The sequence below is a fragment of the Neoarius graeffei genome, chromosome 19 (assembly GCF_027579695.1).
Source record: "Neoarius graeffei isolate fNeoGra1 chromosome 19, fNeoGra1.pri, whole genome shotgun sequence".
NCBI classification, from domain to species: domain Eukaryota; kingdom Metazoa; phylum Chordata; class Actinopteri; order Siluriformes; family Ariidae; genus Neoarius; species Neoarius graeffei.
The window spans coordinates 27,159,435-27,178,374 of record NC_083587.1 but is presented as its reverse complement, the minus strand read 5'-3'; the positions used below and the strand labels follow the sequence as shown (position 1 = coordinate 27,178,374).

At 40.6% G+C, this 18,940-nt stretch overlaps 1 protein-coding gene across 1 annotated transcript in view; it reads right to left on the bottom strand.

The window, feature by feature from the left end:
- The window catches only part of LOC132867592 (contactin-associated protein-like 2), a 274,602-nt gene extending 258,729 nt beyond the window's left edge, over positions 1 to 15,873 (bottom strand). Inside the window, exons 1-3 of the mRNA XM_060900577.1 lie at positions 15,405 to 15,873; positions 11,704 to 11,814; positions 6,876 to 7,069 (exon numbers count right to left, since the gene is read on the bottom strand). Of these exons, the coding sequence (XP_060756560.1) occupies positions 6,876 to 7,069; positions 11,704 to 11,814; positions 15,405 to 15,873 (774 nt within the window). The remainder of the gene's footprint in view (positions 1 to 6,875; positions 7,070 to 11,703; positions 11,815 to 15,404) is intronic.
- Between the last annotated feature and the right edge of the window lie 3,067 nt (positions 15,874 to 18,940).

Genomic DNA, 18,940 nt, shown 5'->3' with positions numbered 1-18,940 from the left:
ATCCATATTATTTAAAAAAAAGTCAGACTTTTCTGAAGATAAGATACTTCTACCGACCATGGAGTACAAATACAGGTCATTTCGTCCAATGACCATTTCATCCAAAGCCTTTTTCATACGCACTATAATTTATTTTATATTTCAGGTATTTGTTTGTTCAAAAAAAGGAGGAATTCTCAATGGAATTTGACCGAAAACACATTATTGTAAAGCAAATGAGTGCCATAGTGCATGTGTTTCAACACTAAAGAGTGTACTGGGGGGGGACCACACTGGTCCATGCCACTTGCTGACCCTGAGATGAGTTAACTCCTTTTGCAGGCTGCTCGCTTGCATGTCTATGTTTCCAGCTGCATCATATTAAATCTTTAGGCGCCTAGCAGTGCTCTCGCAAGGGCTTCGTCCGTGAGTCCCGGGACCATGCTCTTTCAAAGGGGGAGGTTTAGAGGGAGGTGCCTGTACAATTTTGCTTCACTATGAGTATTTAAGAGTTATTAATTTTTAAAGCCGGCTGGATCATGTTAAATCTTAAGGCACGAAGCGGTGCTCTTGCGGGGCTTTCGTTCACAAATGCCAGAATACCTGAAATATAAAATAATTGATAGTGTGTATGAAAAAGGCTTTGGACGAAATGTCTTAACTATTGGACGAAATGGTATTGGACAAAGTGTCCTGATTCCCTCGTCTCCTCTCCATACTAAGCCTCAGAGTTTCCTTGCCCTCTTTCCGAATCACGGACGGAATTCTAAAAAATCAGAATGTGCCACAGTCACGAGTACCATTGTGACCACAACCATATACAGCACAAAGATATGGCATAGCTAAAAGAACGCTTAAAGCAGTGGAAAAACAGAGAGTTTTGCAAGCGTGACTATGTTTTGTATGGAATGTTGCTTGACCCCGCATTTGTATATCCACCAACATGGCTGACATCCGGGTTTCTATTTTGCTTTGACGTCACTTGCAAGTCAAGGATTGTAGGAGGCGAGGAGTCATTTTTAACACAGGATGAAGATGATATTAGCATTAACAATGCAATGGAAGGATTGTTAAATACATATATGCAGGTATAAAATAACTTTTTGGATGATATGCAGGTTATATTAAGTAGATTGTATTTTTTTTCAAAAATCTCATTTTTCTAGGTATTGATGATAATGAGAAGAATAATTCCAGGCAACTGACACCTTCTCTGTGACAATTTTGCTCTTTTCAATACTGTGGTTGCTCATTATGATGAGTTAAATCAGCTACTATCAATTGTTTAATTTATCATCACTAATTTATGCAAATTCTTTGGGAAATCGCAAGTCTCCGGTGAAGGCAGTAATGCAGTGGGGGACATATCTGATACCTGCTGATAGTTGCTGACTTATCTGATATCTGATACTGTCTGGTAGAAAGATTAAGGTGTGTGAGCCCTTACGATCAATCTTACATGAATACATTACAGAATTGACATGAAGATAAAAGGAGAGAGCGAGAGAGAAAGAGAGAGCAGTGAAAGGAGCACGTTACTACTATTTTTGCCACAGGTGACATGTTCTCTTTTATTTTTGTCAAGTTGTAGAAGTGGGTGCTGTGAATGCAAAGTAATAGATCTCTTAATTTTATGAAACCATATTTCTTGTTATTAATTGTTGAACTTTTCCAACCTCTTATATGGTTAGACAATGATGACAGACAATGGTCAATGCCCATATTTTTTGGGATTCAACAAGCACTCACATAATCCTAATGACAATGTATGAATATAACCGATTATGAACACTGTAAAAACTACTCATTGGCCTTCCTCCGGCACAGTGTGTTCACAGAAGTAAATATTAGATATGGCTGCAGGGCCCGCTAGAATGAAAAGTGTGCTGTCCTTTGTTGCAGCAGGAAGCCTAATGAACAGAAGATTTGGCTACTTATCATTTACCATCAAAATTTTACAGACCAAATGTTGCTTCATTGCAGCTCACTAGCTCTGTGTTGAGTCTCAGTGATTCTCAGCCTTAGTAAAGTATAATATCAGAATGTTTCGTGAATCCTATCTCGAAATGTGTGGGGAGTGAAACAAGTACACAAGGACTCAATGTGTTCAAGAATCACATTCGGTGCCAAACTTACTTTGGACATAAAGTAACAATCGAAGCACAATATGACTTCAAAAAGATCCTATGACACAATAGAGTATAAACAGATAAACTGAATCATGGACTAACACAGAACAGGTGAACACAATAAGAAAACAAACCACTGAAAGAACAAGGGCAAAGACAAGACCAAAACACACACAAAGGCACATGGCAGTGTAACCAAAAGCATGTTTCTAATGGACTGCAGAGGTGGACAGTATAAGAGAGAAATATCAAAATACTTGAATATTTATCTATGATATGCAATATGTATCACAATATATTGGTTTGATAAACCACCAGTCAAAAGGCAGTTTTGCATTAAGCATTAAAAATAAATAAATAAAAGCTTGATGGTACATTTGTTTAAATGCCCAGAGGAAAATTTGGTTTCTCATTTGTATCCCTTCTGTTGCTCAGGAGACAAAATGGTAATTCTCTTTTAAGGATCATTTAAGTATTACTTTTGTCACAGTTCTTTCTCCTAATTTTGCCTTAGGAGAAATAAAAGAAGCAAAAGATGAGACATAGCAATGAGACAAGTAGGAGTCACAAAAGAGATATTAGGGTTTTTTTCCACCTTTATTGGATAGGACAGTGTAGAGACAGGAAATGAGCTGGAGAGAGAGACAGGGAGGGATCGGGAAATGATCTCAGGTCGGAATCAATCCCAGGTCCCCAGATTTACGGTATGGAGCCTTAGTTGACTGAGCCACGACTAAGACTATTTTATTAGTTGACTAATTTCAACTTTCATGAGAAATAACGCGAACGTCTGCATCATGCAGGATTTGCGGGCGGGAGCGGGACAAAATATGGCAGGCGCGGGCTGGAGCGGGACTGAAAATCATAATTCTTTGTGGGAGCGGGACTGCACAATGCGGGAGTGGGACTGAAAATTCTGTCCCGCACAGACCTCTAATCTGAGTATTGTTTAAGCCTTTGTTGAGATCTCTTTTGTAAATCAAAAAAGGACTAAACTGATGACTAGAATGAGAATGGTTCAAGATTGTGTAGAGACCTCTTTTACAAAACTGACGGAGCCTAATCTGAGACTCACCAAATAGATCTGAAACAGGGGCGTCACTAGACCCAAGACCATACTGGGGCACAAAAGGGGCACAGGAAATGTATGCGAGCGCGCGAAGCGCGCGAGCAAAAAATTTTGCACTATATTTATATTTATATTTTTTATATAATATATATTACATTTTATGTAATATATATTATATTTTATGTAATATATATTTATATATTGATATTTATATTTAGAAACGGCCTGCTTAAAACTAGTCACTAGAGCTGTAAAACTCAAAATGATTACGAGGACACTGAATCCAGGTCAATCATTTAATAATAACAGTATGAATATTTGCAACATTTGTGATAATAGCAATGTAATACTTATACTGTTGGTAATATTGTAAAAGAACATATTAACATACAATACAACACCGCCGAGTTTTTAAACTCAACCAAGAGTACTTAATGGCCAACAGTATTCACACTTGATACCTTTTAAATCACCAAACATATCTTTGTAAGCACACGCATTTTCAGCATTGAACATCTCTAAACACAATCCAAAAGCCTCTAAAAGCACCACTGTGTGTGTGTGTGTGTGTGTGTGTGTGTGTGTGTGTGTGTGTGTGTGTGTTACAAAAATGACAGTGGAATTACTGTCTACTAACCTGTAAACAGTTGAAAAACACGGAGAGATGGTTTCCCCTGCTCTGAATTTCATTGCATCTGAGGGCTGCTGGAGTCTGCGGTCCCCATAGCAACCAAGATGTTACTCATGTCACGCGCACACTTTTTTCACATTGCTTAGTGTGCGCGAGGCCAGCCAAAACTACCAATGTAAAAGCATTGTAGATGGTCTTCTTCGCGCATCGGTTAGCCTACCCCACGTTATGAATTAATTAAATTGCAGCTATTCCCAAGTTTAAAATTCAGAGCGTTTCGTCACTGGATTTTTTTTACTGGGGCACTACAGATCTATACTGGGGCACGTGCCCCAGTAAAATACCCCTGGCGACGCCGATGATCTGAAATGAGAATTGTGTGAGTTTACAGAGAGAGCTCTCTGGTGGATCAGCCTGAGTAAAGTATGAGATGTATAAATTGGTCAACACTGAGTATTATTTAAAACATTGTTGAGAACTCATTTGTAGATTAAAGGGAGTCTACAATGTGATAACTTAACTATTTTGCTCCAGAGACAAACCTGAGAAGCAGGAGACAAAAGCAATAATCTCATTTTAATATCACTATGATCTCATTATTGTATAGGAGAAACAATTGAGAAAGAGAAGAGATCTCATTTTAAAATTTCCTTTCCTCTGGGTGTGTACAAAAATAAATTACTTTAAATTGAAAAGAAAAAAAAAGTTATAGTAATTGTACTATAATAATAAAGTCCTCATTTTTACATCAATACACACACACACACACACACACACACAAAACCCCGATTCCAAAAAAAGTTGTGACAAAGTACAAATTGTAAATAAAAACGGAATGCAATAATGTACAAATCTCAAAAACTGATATTGTATTCACAATAGAACATAGACAACATATCAAATGTCGAAAGTGAGACATTTTGAAATTTCATGCCAAATATTGGCTCATTTGAAATTTCATGACAGCAACACATCTCAAAAAAGTTGGGACAGGGGCAATAAGAGGCTGGAAAAGTTAAAGTTACAAAAAAGGAACAGCTGGAGGACCAAATTGCAACTCATTAGGTCAATTGGCAATAGGTCATTGACATGACTGGGTATAAAAAGAGCATCTTGGAGTGGCAGCGGCTCTCAGAAGTAAAGATGGGAAGAGAATCACCAATCCCCCTAATTCTGCACCAACAAATAGTGGAGCAATATCAGAAAGGAGTTCGACAGTGTAAAATTGCAAAGAGTTTGAACATATCATCATCTGCAGTGCATATCATCATCAAAAGATTCAGAGAATCTGGAAGAATCTCTGTGCGTAAGGGTCAAGACCGGAAAACCATACTGGGTGCCCGTGATCTTCGGGCCCTTAGACGGCACTGCATCATATACAGGCATGCTTCTGTATTGGAAATTCCAAAATGGGCTCAGGAATATTTCCAGAGAACATTATCTGTGAACACAGTTCACTGTGCCATCCGCCGTTGCCAGCTAAAACTATAGTTCAAAGAAGAAGCCGTATCTAAACATGATCCAGAAGCGCAGATGTCTTCTCTGGGCCAAGGCTCATTTAAAATGGACTGTGGCAAAGTGGAAAACTGTTCTGTGGTCAGACGAATCAAAATTTGAAGTTCTTGATGGAAATCAGGGACGCTGTGTCATTCGGACTAAATAGGAGAAGGACGACCCAAGTTATCATCAGCGCTCAGTTCAGAAGCCTGCATCTCTGATGGTATGGGGTTGCATTAGTGCGTGTGGCATGGGCAGCTTACACATCTGGAAAGACACCATCAATGCTGAAAGGTATATCCAGGTTCTAGAGCAACATATGCTCCCATCCAGACGACGTCTCTTTCAGAGAAGACCTTGCATTTTCCAACATGACAATGCCAAACCACATACTGCATCAATTACAGCATCATGGCTGCGTAGAAGAAGGGTCCGGGTACTGAACTGGCCAGCCTACAGTCCAGTTCTTTCACCCATAGAAAAGATTTGGCGCATCATAAAACGGAAGATATGACAAAAAAAGACCTAAGACAGTTGAGCAACTAGAATCCTACATTAGACAAGAATGGGTTAACATTCCTATCCCTAAACTTGAGCAACTTGTCTCCTCAGTCCCCAGACGTTTACAGACTGTTGTAAAGAGAAAAGGGGATGTCTCACAGTGGTAAACATGGCCTTGTCCCAACTTTTTTGAGATGTGTTGTTGTCATGAAATTTAAAATCACCTAATTTTTCTCTTTAAATGATACATTTTCTCAGTTTAAACATTTGATATGTCATCTATGTTCTATTCTGAATAAAATATGGAATTTTGAAACTTCCGCATTCCGTTTTTATTTACAATTTGTACTTTGTCCCAACTTTTTTGGAATCGTGGTTGTAAGATAGATAGATAGATAGATAGATAGATAGATAGATAGATAGATAGATAGATAGATAGACACACATACATACACATACATACACACACACACACACACACACACTATAACAGGATGAAATCACAAAAGGATAGAAAGCACAAAATTGATCAGTGTGGACTTAGTGATATCAGATTCGGGACAGCAAGTAAGTGATGGAACTTGAACGACATAAATCCTCAACATTGGCACCTGATGTCACATCCAAGCACAAATCCAAAGCTAAGAGATCCAAAGAGAGCTCCATTTATCATCCACCATAGCGGCACTGACATTGTGGAATTACAACATGCGTTGTCTTTGACGGCGTGTAATTCATAGGCACTGTTCATCACAGCAGCAAAATGAAACTCAAAATGAATTATGATGGTTTGTCATTTTTGGGATGAACGGCATCAAATTGGGATGTTGGACAAACCTGCACATAGTCCTTAAGATCATATAAACAGGAATCTTAATATAATATAAGAATCTTAATATATTATAAGAATATCTAAAAAATAAAAAAACTTATGAATTATGAACAGTTTTTTGAAGTGAAGCCAGATCCTTGGACCCATCTGTTTATCATATATAATTGTCTATCGATGATTCTTAAATATATACTATATAAAACACTAATGCTCTCTAAAATGGAGTGCAGCAATTACCCAGATGTTTCCATCCTGATGGTAGGGTTTCCAGTTCCTTCCCGTGTCGCTGTAGAGCAGCCGGTAATGTGTGGTCCAGTCTGAGCTGCTGTATCGACCCTGAGTGGCAATGGCAGTCACTTGCTTCCTGCTGCCCAGGTCCACCTGCAGCCACGGGTAATGATCAGTGTCGAGAGGAGACCAGCCTCCAGCACCTACACGCCCGGAAAGAGCAAGCCACACCGAAGCCTGTGTGATTTAGCGTAATTGTAGTGTGTTGTAATTGTATGCTCTCGATTATGAATTTTGAGGATTGTTAGTAGATGTAAAATGTTTCCAATGTCACAACACTTTCATAAGTCTTTGGTGAATTATCTGCAAATGCAATGGATTTTTCTCAAGATTCTTTTTTTCCCCATCAAAAGACAAAGAGTCAAACAAAAATAATAATAATTTCTTTGAACGTTCAGATGCAGACAGTCTGAGTATCCAGGCTTGACAGTTGTGCTTATTTTTAATAAGTAATATATCAGTCAAGTTAAAAAACAAATAATGTGAAATTCTCAGTGTAAGCCAATGAAGATGATTAATGATCTTAGGAAGTCATGTTTGTAAAGAGAAAATACATCTGGATATTTAGGCACAATGTATTCTTCTCATTCTCATTTCAACTCAACTTCTAAAGTGAGTTGGTGTTAACCATCTGTTCAGTGCCTTGAGCTAAAAGTTTCAAAGCTGATAAGTGATTCTCTGACACTTAAGATTTCATCTTTCACTTTTCCCCATCTTCATCTTGCAAATGTGCCATCTAAAAATTGCAAGGTTTTAAATAGTCAGGGGTGATGGACAAGTCTGGAAAGTTGTTTTTTGGTGTCATACCAGATTAGGAAGTGACATATGAAGTCATAACACAATAACACTCCACAAAAACTTTTTTCATGCTTGCTAAGGCCCTGGTCACACTACAGTTCGCGATGGGTTTGTGAATACTTGGCAATGAAAAATTGGTAGCATCACCACCAATTGTGCAATGCATGGTGAATGTTCTCAGAGTTTTGCGAGTTGTTTTTTGGTGTCTCCCCTCTTCGTGAGTGGCCAAAAATGTTGTGAAAAATTTCAATGCATGCATTAAAAATATTCCCAACATTTCCATTTCCGGTTGAGAGTACGCTGCGTGCATTCTGGCTGCCACTTCTCACCAGAGCTTTTTTATTTTATTTCATTTTCCCTTTCATTTTCTTTTTTGTGTTTGTGTAGTTTGATGTTTGTTTTTTGTTTGAGTGTTTTGTCCGCCAGTTGTGGTGTAGCTCTGGACCCAGTTTTGGGCATCAAGTCTCTCCAGGACTTGGTTCGCCGTTGGTGATGCCCGTGCTCCTCGCTATGGACTGCAGTGGGCTCATTGCTCTTTTAACGTCATGGTTGTCCAGCGGTCTGTGCAGCAATGCTTTTGTGCTTGGCATGGTGCTCTGAGCAATGTTGCCCAGCGGCGTCGCAGCAGCTGTGCAGGCAGTGTGGAATTTATCTTTGTGTGCCTTTTGGTGGGACTGTGGCAGCTACATCATTTGGAATGACAGCCTGACCTTCTTTTGGTGGACTTTTTTTTTTTAATTGTAAAACAACCTTGGGCATGAGAAAGGTGCTATATAAATGCAACTTTATTATTATTATTATTATTATTATTATTATTAATAATAATAAAATTTGGTGGCAACGTTTTCATTGGCAAACTAAGTGGAGAATACTCACAGATGGGTTTGGGAATATTTTCTGAAGTTCGGGGAAGCATCACCACCAAACGCCTCATTTTCATCAATAACTCATCGCAAAGCATCGCAAGCTGTAGAGTGACCATAGCTGAATATGATAAATATGAAGCAATGAACCTGAGAGTTGGAAAAATGGTTCCTATATGACATTTGATAACCAAAAAAGAAGAAGTGACAGAAGGCATACTTTTTTTTTTTAAACAAGAAATCTTGCCAGCAAGGCTCACATGGTATCTGCTGGAGAAAGCTGTGTACTGTGGCAGGGATTTATGGTGTTTCCTCGGGGCATTGTGATAGTGTTCGGGGAAAAAACACCCTTATACCCCATTCACACTCACACTGAAAACTGTTTATTTATCACTATTACGCTGTAAAGATGCCATTGAGCAAAACGGTAAAGTCAAAATGTTAATCTATTCCCTGTTGACCTAGTAACATTAATAATTATCTCTTGCTATGGCTCCAGTGGAAATTGGAACACATTGGATTACACATTAGATTAATTTGTTGTAACCAGTCATCATGTTGCTGGCAGTGACGTCAATGACAATGCAGTTGTAGTGCAACAGAACCATTGACACTTACTGGACATAATCCGAATACTCCATGCATGTACATTCCTATGATACAAAGGAATATGCTATTGCAAAGCAAAAATGTTATAAATAGCTTTTGCTTGAACAAAACAAATGTTCAGAAACAGGAAGAGAACACTCTCTCAATAGAGATGCAGTGCAGTTAATGTCAGTTATTACCTCGCCTGCTACGGAGTAAGCCGGGCAAGGTATTGTTTCTGGTTGGGTTTCTTTGTTAACAATATTACGAGAAAACGGCTGGATCGATATTCATGAAACTTTCAGGATAGAGAGGCATTGGTCTCAAATAGAACCTCCATCATTTTGAGGGTCATACGATCAAGGTCACCAAAAAGATCAAAATCATTTTTGTTGTGGCTACTGCCTCATATAGAGGTGCTAGCCACTACGTCATTGTGCTGTAAGAATGTAAGAGTGTAACGATCATGCACTGTGCATGCGCATACACGTGTTCCAATTAAAATGGCCGGTGAGTGTATACAATTCTGTTCACCATTCAAAATAAATGGACTAAAGAAATCACTTTCAGACATGTTTATGCTTATTACTGATGGAAAGTGCATTCTACTGAGCTCTAGCGCCGGGCCATTTCCAGGAAATAAAAGAGTTTGGGTCATGGCAACAGTGCGTGTTTGTCAATCTTGGTTCAGAGGTTTCAGTTTCGAAAAATGTAAGAGGTAAGATTAGAATAATGTAAAGTACAGACATTTAGCAGATTTTACTTCTGTGATTTTTAAATTGTTCATTTTTGGATTATGCCTCATTTTTGTGGCTACTACCTCATAGAGTAAATATATACGCTATATTAACTGTATGGACATGGTATCAGGAAACTATTTTATTTATAAGCAGTAGCCACATGTACCCATAGGGTACCTATTTTTTTTTTCATATCTTCCTTAATATGTTTGCTTGTTTTTAGACTTTTAATTTTCAATTAATTCTGAAGACATCTAAACACTTTGGGGTAGACTGAGACACATTAGCATCCCATGATCTTTTGTTCATTTAATATTTTTTTTCCAAACTTCAAAAGTATTCAATGAGCACAAAAAAAATACCAACGTACTTTTTCCACAGAGTGGAAAAAAAAAAAAATCACATTATATTTTCTGCCCCTGCAAGAGTTGTCAAAAGCCTTGGTCATTCTGGTCCCATGCAAGCACCATAACAGCAAACAGAACAAATAGCGAGGTGCAGAGATTTCAATTTAGAGCTGAGCAGTAATAAATAATTATATGAAAAAATGTTCTTCTGCCAACAGGCTTACAGTTAAGCATGGGATTTTTGTTCAAGGAACAGTACTGCACTCTTCTTGCACTGTATTTCTATCTCTTTCCCCCTTTAATCTAATTTTTCAACTTTAAATATTACTTAAAGTAATTTAAAGTAAACTAATTAAATAACATTTTATTTATTACACCTGTTTTGAACTACTTTGTGTGTCGACTTCATATTATTTTCTCTCGTTTTTATATTTCTTTGTTTGTTTTATGCCCACCCATTTGCATGAAAACATCTATCTCTCCTCATTACTGTTCACTGGTGAGGGCAGAAACCTGTAGCTGGCTAACAGGCGTCTGGATCCCTTCGTTAGCCACGATGGACTTTTATGCTCCTGCTTTCCTTATTGCTGCTAATGATGATGATGTCATCTGCCAGGGTGCCATTATAGTAAATACCCAGAGCACAGATAATAATGTGTGACTGAGAGTGTGAAACAGCTACTAGGAGGCTACCATCAAGACTATTTTCACTACAGTAATCAGAAGCCAAAGTCTGAGAAGATGGTGGGATAAAAAAAAAAAGTGTGTGGAGGGGTGTCCTCTGGCATCATTATGAGTGCAGGAGGAAAGATGTCACAGTGAGGAAAGGAATCATGTCATATTGCAACATTTAGACTCCACGGAAGAGTGAAAGCCTGATGAAGACACTCTTCTCTTGGCTCAGAAGTGTGTCTATAGCAATGTGATAGTGTGCATTGTGTCTCTGAGATCCTGCTGATGGAGGCAGAGCCTCAGGCCATGTCTCAGGCAATGTCATTGATTATTTGCGTAAAGTCCACTGACCTGCTCCAAGATGGGGTTAAATATGAGAATGTGCATTACATTCACCTCTGTTAGAGATACCAACACTGTTTTTAGAATTAATTTGTTATGAAAAATGAATTAAATTCTACTCAGACAGCAATAGTCTGTTAAGTTTTCAGGACTTTCCATGTTCTCTGAACCCAAAGAATCACAATTGCAACTTTTCGTTCACATGTTAGACAGTGTGCTGTGTGGTTTGTCAATATGGACACCAAATGTCCCCATCATGACTGTGTTAGTTTTGAACTTGGAGGGACATTTGACATTTTTTCTCCCCAGCTTTCCTTTTGGTTGCTGAGGTTGTGGTCATGGTTAAGAATAAGGTAATACACAAGCCAATGAAATACCGCACACATTTTCAGTGTAATTTTTGGTGTGTGTGTTTTAGGTGCCTCACCTCCTCTCCTGTTCAGTTTGGCGTATTCAGGAGCGTAGCCAATGGTGAACACAGACGAGCTGCTGAAGGCACTATGGGAAAGGGGTGTAGCCAGCGCATCATCACACTTCTCTAAAAAACAAACAAACAAAACACACACACACAGAACAACGTAGAAGTTACAGTCACACACACTCCAAAACAACAGATGAGCCTTAGCTTCACCTTTACGCTATACTGAAACATTCCTGCTTCACCAAAGACTGTCATATTTCAGTGACTTTGCAGGAAAATTTGAATGAGAAAATACTATGATAGATAGATAGATAGATAGATAGATAGATAGATAGATAGATAGATAGATAGATAGATAGAAAAAGCCACAGTTCACTGCTACTCCAGAAAAACAGCTAAATACCTTAAATGGCTAAATCCTGGCTAATGTGGACATGGCTAACTTTCAAAGTTAGATATTAGCCAGTAGGCTACAATACTTTTTTCAGGTTTAAGTCTTGGACACGCACACACACACACACACACACACACACACACACACACACACACTTAAAGGTATATTTAGATAAATAAATATTTAGGATCTTTACTGCTAGATAAGATAAGCTAACTGGACAGTTTTTTTGAAAGGATTTTATGTCATATGTTCATAATCTTCCTGGCTAAAGCTAGCCATTATTTGCTAATCTGAAAGGATTTCTGAAAGCGTTTTAAAGTCATACATGTATGTTATTTACCAGCTGGAAGGTCCGTATCATGAAATACCGTGACCGAGGTCTTGAAAGTACTGCATGAGGCCCTCTGGGCCGAGGTCAATATTCAAGGCCGAGGTCACGGTATTTCACCATACGGACCGACCTTAAGCTGGTAAATAATATATTTTTTTCTTTACCAAATTCTAACAGAAAACGAGAGCGCCCGAAAGGGAAAACCGAGGTGAGCCGCCATTTTGAATCCTCATTCACGGCTGTAATACAAATTGCTTCCTCCTCGGTATACAAGTGCACTTCCATGGCAAGAAAAAAAAAACAAAAACTACATTTTGCCGCCTATGTAGTCCCCTATTTATACAAATAGGAGTCATTCAGGATTCAGCCATGTTTTTACTTGGCGTTAGCAAGTTAGAGGTTTTTAGCTTTCTCCTGAAACATTTTTTATTTTGTCTTCCTCATGGTAGTAAAACTCGCTTTCGCTGTGAACACTGTCATTATCGCTATCCATGCTGTAAAATTAATGCTATTTTGACTCCTCATTCATGGCTGTAATGCAAATGGCTTCCTCCTCAGTATACAAGTGCACTTCAATAGCAGGAAAAAAAAAAACTACATTTTGCTGCTTATGTAGTCCCCTATTTATAAAAATAGGAGTCATGCAGGATTCAGCCATGTTTTTGCTCGGTGTTAGCAAATTACAGGTTTTAGCTTTCTCCTGCAATGTTTTCTTTTATTTCTTCTTCCTCAGGGTAGTAAAACTCGCTTTCGCTGTGAAGACTGTCGTTATCACTATCCATGCTGTAAAATTAATGCTATTCTCCTGAGAAATGCTGGCAAAAATTTATAAGATTTTTGATAAAAATCTTAAGTCTTATTAAAAAAAGATAAATGTTGACAAAAAATGCTACTATACTTGTTGTTGTGAATGAGCGAGTTGCCAGAGGTCCATAACCGGCGTCCGTACTGTAGGATACAGACCCGCTCGCCAGCCAATCAGAGCACAGGATTTGGACCACGAAAAAAAATCATGTTTATAACAGTCATTTCTAATGCTAGTCAGCTAGCTACAACTATTATCAACTAATCTGCTAGGGCTTCTTTGAAAAGTCATATGTTTAACATAAATGTTCAAGTGTTAATTCTAGCCAGCTAGTTATGCTAAATGGACAGATTTTCTGACAGGTTTTGTTCGTTTGTTTATAATATTCAGTTAGAAGACTAATACAAGGTAGCAACATATTTGGTGGAAAAAGAGAAAAAAAATACATGACAATACACAATTTCTGAGTTGATAAAAATCAGTGCAGGAAGTTGGCTTATGTTAAGGCAGTATGAAAACCTCAAGAGGAAATATTTTCAGCACCTTTAATGGCGCCCTCATTGGAACGCCTCTACAGCTTTCACAACATCAATTCACTGTAGATGTAGGACATGCTTTAAATGTCTTATAAGAGGGTGGGAGCGAGAGACAAACAGATGGAGAGAGAGAGAGAGAGAGAGAGAGAGTTGACTTGCCATACGAGATTACACTAATTCCTAACGAGTATGTCATGTTCCAGTATGGCTGTGTTTACTCTGTACCAGTCCTAAGGCAAATCTCTAATTCAGCTGCAAACTCAGCAGTGTTAATTGAGAGCTGACACTCGCAGGCCACTTTATTAGGAACACCCATCCACCTGTTGTTTTATGCAGTTATCTAATCAGCCAATCCCTTGAAAGCAGCACAATGCATAAAATAATGCAGATACATACAGTAGATATAAAAAGTATACACACCCCGTTAAAATGATAGGTTTTTCTGATGTAAAATAATTAGACCATGATAAATAATTTCAAAACTTTTCCCACCTTTAATGTGACCTATAACCTGTACAATTCAATTGAAAAACAAATCTGTTAGGGGGGAAAACATTAAAAAAAAAAGTACAATAAGCTGGTTGCATAAAAGTGTACACACCCTTAAACTAATACTTAGTCAAAGCACCTTTTAATTTAATTACAGCATTCAGTCTTTTTGGGTACACACCTGCCATCGATTAAAATGACTCTGATTAACCTCAATAAAGTTTAGACATTTACTCAGTTACATCCTCTACCAAAAGCCAGGGTTCACAGAGAGCTTACAAAGCATCAAAGGGATCTCATTGTTGAACGGTATCAGTCAGGAGAAGGGTACAAAAAAAAAAAAAATTCCACGGCATTAGATATACCATGGAGCACAGTGATCATCAAGTCATCAAGAAGTGGAGAAAATATGGGACAACAGTGACATTACCAAGAACTGGACATCCCTTCAAAATTGATGAAAAGACAAGATGAAAACTGGTCAGGGAGGCTGCCAAGAGGCCTACAGCAACACTGAAGGAGTTGCAGGAATTTTTGGCAAGTACTGGTTGTGTTATACATGTGACAACAATCTCCTGTATTCTCCAATATGTCTGGACTGTGAGGTAGGGTCAAAGAAAAACATCCAGGCCCGGCTAAGTTTTGCACAAAAAAAAAAAAAATACATCAACTCTCCCAATGTGAGGATGCAGGCACTTATGGATGTATGCACAGAGGAAGACAGAATGCAGAAAGTCATCAAAGCCAAATGGAGAAGTGAGAATCAGAATCAGTAAACTAATGAGGATCAGGCGATTGGCAAACAACGTAGTGTAGGAAAGACAAAAGAGCAAGAAACAAGAAGAAAGTAGCAAGGGTCAGAATCAGAATTGGCAGTCAGAACGATACAAGGCTTAGTATGTACTGAGAGCAGAACAATACTTCACAAAAGGTGTTTGAGAGGACAGCTTGTATGGAGGGACAGGTGATCGAGGAAATGACAGTCAGCTGTGATTCAGTAGGTGGGAGACAGAGGGTGCTGTGTGTTATGGGAATTGTTTTTCAGGGAGTCCATGTTTGTAGTCCGTTGAGCTTCAGTGGGTTTACTGACAGGGCCCCCTCATGAGGATCTACCTCCAGGAGCTACAACCTTTCTGGGGCGACCCCTACCTCTGGGTGCTGCTTTGCTAGAAAACTGGGCATGGAACTCTTGCTTTAGAAGGGGGTCAAGGATCTCTTTGACTTTCACCCAGCTTTGTTCTTCTGGTCTGTACCCCTCCCAGTCTACCAGGTACTCTATTTTGCCTCCTCTACATCTTGAATCTAGGATCTTGTGGACCTGGTAGATGGGGTCTTCTTCAAGGTTGAGTGAGGGGTGTTCTTGGGTTGGTGTATTGCTGGCAAGGGGCCCTGGGATGGTGGGTTTGAGGTGTGAGACGTGGATTGTGGGTGATATACGGCTGTGAGGAGGGAGTTCGAGACAGTAAGCTGCTTTGTTGAGATGGCACAGGATTCTGAATGGGCCAATGTATCGAGGTTGGAGCTTCCTACAGGTGTTGGTCTCCCTTAGGTTCTTGGTGGCCACCCACACTATCACCTGGGTGGAAGTTGGGAGTCTCTCCTCTGTGCTTGTCTGCATACGTCTTGCACTTGGAGCAGACTGACTCCAGATGTTGGTGAACCTCCTCCCAGATGGTCTGACTATGCTTGAACCATTCATTGACAGCTTGTACCTGGTTCGGTGTGTCATCCCAGGGGAACAAGGGCAGTTGGTAGCAGAGTATGCACTGAAATGGGGTTAGTTGGGTGACAGACTGCTTCAGCAAGTTTTGTGCATACTTGACCCAGGGCAGGAAGTGTGCCCAGTCCCCCTGGTTATGCATTCGATAGATTCTGAGGAAGCAGCCGATTTCCTGGTTCGCTTTCTCTACTTGACCATTGGATTGCAGATGATAGCTGGAAGTGAGGCTTGCGGATACCCCCAACCTCTCCATGAAGCTTGTCCAAAACTTGGAAATGAATTGAGGTTCCTGGTTGCTAAATATGTCTTCTGGGATGCCATAGTACTGGAAGACCTGCTGGAACAAGAGTTCTGTGGTTTGAGAGGGTGTGGGGATGCCAGGCAGTGGGATGAGTTTCAGGGCTTTTGAAAATCTGTCTATGGTTACCATTATCGTGGTGTTCTCTTGAGAAGGAGGTAGGTTGGTGATAAAGTCAATCGCCAGGTGAGACCATGGTCTTTGGGGAATGGGTAGTGGGCATAGTTTGCCCACGGGGGGGCTCAGGACCTATGCTTGAGTACACTCAGAGCAGGATGCGACAAACTGGTTGATTTCTGATAACATGTTTTCCCACCAGTACCTGTTCCTTAGCATCTGGTGAGTTTGTTGGCTGTTCAGATGTCCTGTGGTGGGAGATGCATGTGCCCAGGTGATGAGTTTACTGCGGAGATGCTTTGGCACATAGAGAAGGCCAGGTGGGAGGTTGACTGGCAGGGTTTGGCGTTGTGATGCATTGATTTCCTTGTCCAGTTCCCAGGTGATGGACTGCACTAAACATTGTGGTGGGACAATGGGATGGGAACCTGTTTTGTGGTGGGATGGCCCAAAAGCACTGGATAAGGCGTCCACCTTGACATTTTTGGACCCTGGACGGAACGAGATGGTGAAGTCAAAGCACGTGAAGAATAGTGCTCACCTGGCCTGATGAGGGTTCAATCTCTTGGCTTTTCTTTGGTACTCAAGATTCTTATGATCAGTAAGGATGGTGAAAGGGTGTGTTGCTCCCTCTAACCAGTGCCACCACTCTTCAAGAGACACTTTGATCGCAAGCAGCTCTCCATTTCCTATATCACAATTTCTCTCTGCTGAGGTTAGTTTCTTGGAAAAGAAGGCTACAGGATGTAGCTTCTGCTTCTCCCCAAAACATTGGGACAAGATGGCCCCTACTCCAGTGTTGGACACATCTACCTCTACAATGAATGGTTTTGCAGGATCCAGATGCTGGAATATAGGGGCTGTCGTGAAGGCCTGCTTGAGTCGATTGAAGGCTTCCTTGGCTGCTGGATTCCAACGTAGACTCTTGGGACCTTTCTTTAGTAGCAAGGTTAGCGGGACTGTCAGAGTGCTGAAGTTATGGATGAAGCGACGGTAAAAGTTTGCAAAGCCTAGGAACCACTGAAGATCCTTGATAGAGTGAGGTGTTGGCCAGGATGTTACGGCTGAGACCTTGGACGAGTCCATACTGACTCCACTGGCGCTGATGACATAGCCCAGGAAGGACAGCCTGCTTTGGTGGAACTCGCACTTCTCAGCCTTCATGTAGAGGTTGTTCTCCAGTAGTCACCTGAGGACTGGTCTGACATGTTCCTGGTGAAGCAGGAAATCAGGTGAGTAGATGAGGATGTCGTCTATATATGCAATGACATATCTACCCAGCATGTCCCGGAGCACGTTATTGATGAAACACTGGAACATGCTGGGAGCCGAAGAAAGTCCATAAGGCATGACCCAGTATTCAAAGTGTCCAGCGGTGGTGCTAAAGGCAGTTTTCCACTCGTCACCCTTCTTGAGCCAGATCAAGTTGTATGCTCTGTGTAGGTCGAGTTTAGTGAATATTTTGGCGATTGGTAGTTGTTCTAGTATTGCTGGAACCAAGGGAAGAGGATACGGATACTTGACTATGACCTGGTTTAGACCGCTGTCATCTATGCAGGGCTGTAACCTGCCCCCATGTTTCTCCACAAAAAAGAAACCAGCTGATGTGGGAGATTTGGATGGGCAAACATATCCCTGTTTGAGAGCCTCCTGTATATAATACTCCACAGCAGTGTGTTTCTTCTGGGACAGGGGATAAATGCAACCACGAGGCAGAGACATACCTGGTAGTAAGTCTATGGAGCAGTCATAAGGTCTGTGCAGAAGTAGCCCACAGGCATTCCCCTTGCTGAAGACCTCAGAGAGATCCCGATAGCAGTCAGGCACATTGTCAATGGAGTCGGGTTGAGGGCTCTCCACAGAGGTGGAGGCTACTTGGACCTGAGTACAAGAAGGACAGCTCTGGAAGCAGGTAGGTGACTATTGGAGAATTTCTTTGTGTTGCCAGGAGATGAAAGAATTGTGGAGTTGCAGCCAGAGATACCCGAGGATAATGTCATGATTCACAGTTGATGTAACGTAGAGAGATATGAGCTCCTTGTGTAATACTCCAACCTGGATCTGCACAGGTTGGGTGCGTGAAGTGACCAGCCTGTCACCTATTGGTGCTCCATCAATGGTCTGGATGCTGAGTGGACTGTGCAGCAGGGTGACAGGAAAGTTGAGCTCTTGCACGATTGGCTTGATTCATAAAGTTCCCCTCTGCCCCTGAATCTATGAAACCAGATAGGGTATGAGTAGAGGATGCAACTTTCAGTATCACTGGCAACTGGAAAGTCTTGGAGGAGAGCTTTCTCACCGGATTTGTGGAGGACACGGGTTGTTCGCTGGGGTTCTCACAGGCTGGTCAGATCAGACAGTTCCGGATGTTATGTTCAAAGCTCCCACAGTAGAAACACAACCCCTCCTTGTGTCATCTAGCTCACTTGGCATGGGTCAGTCTAGTGCGGGATACCTCCATCGGTGCATTGTCCTCCAATGGTAGAGCAGTCCTGGCACAATCTTGGATGGAGGGATGGCGCTTAAGCAACTGGTCAAGGCATATGGCTA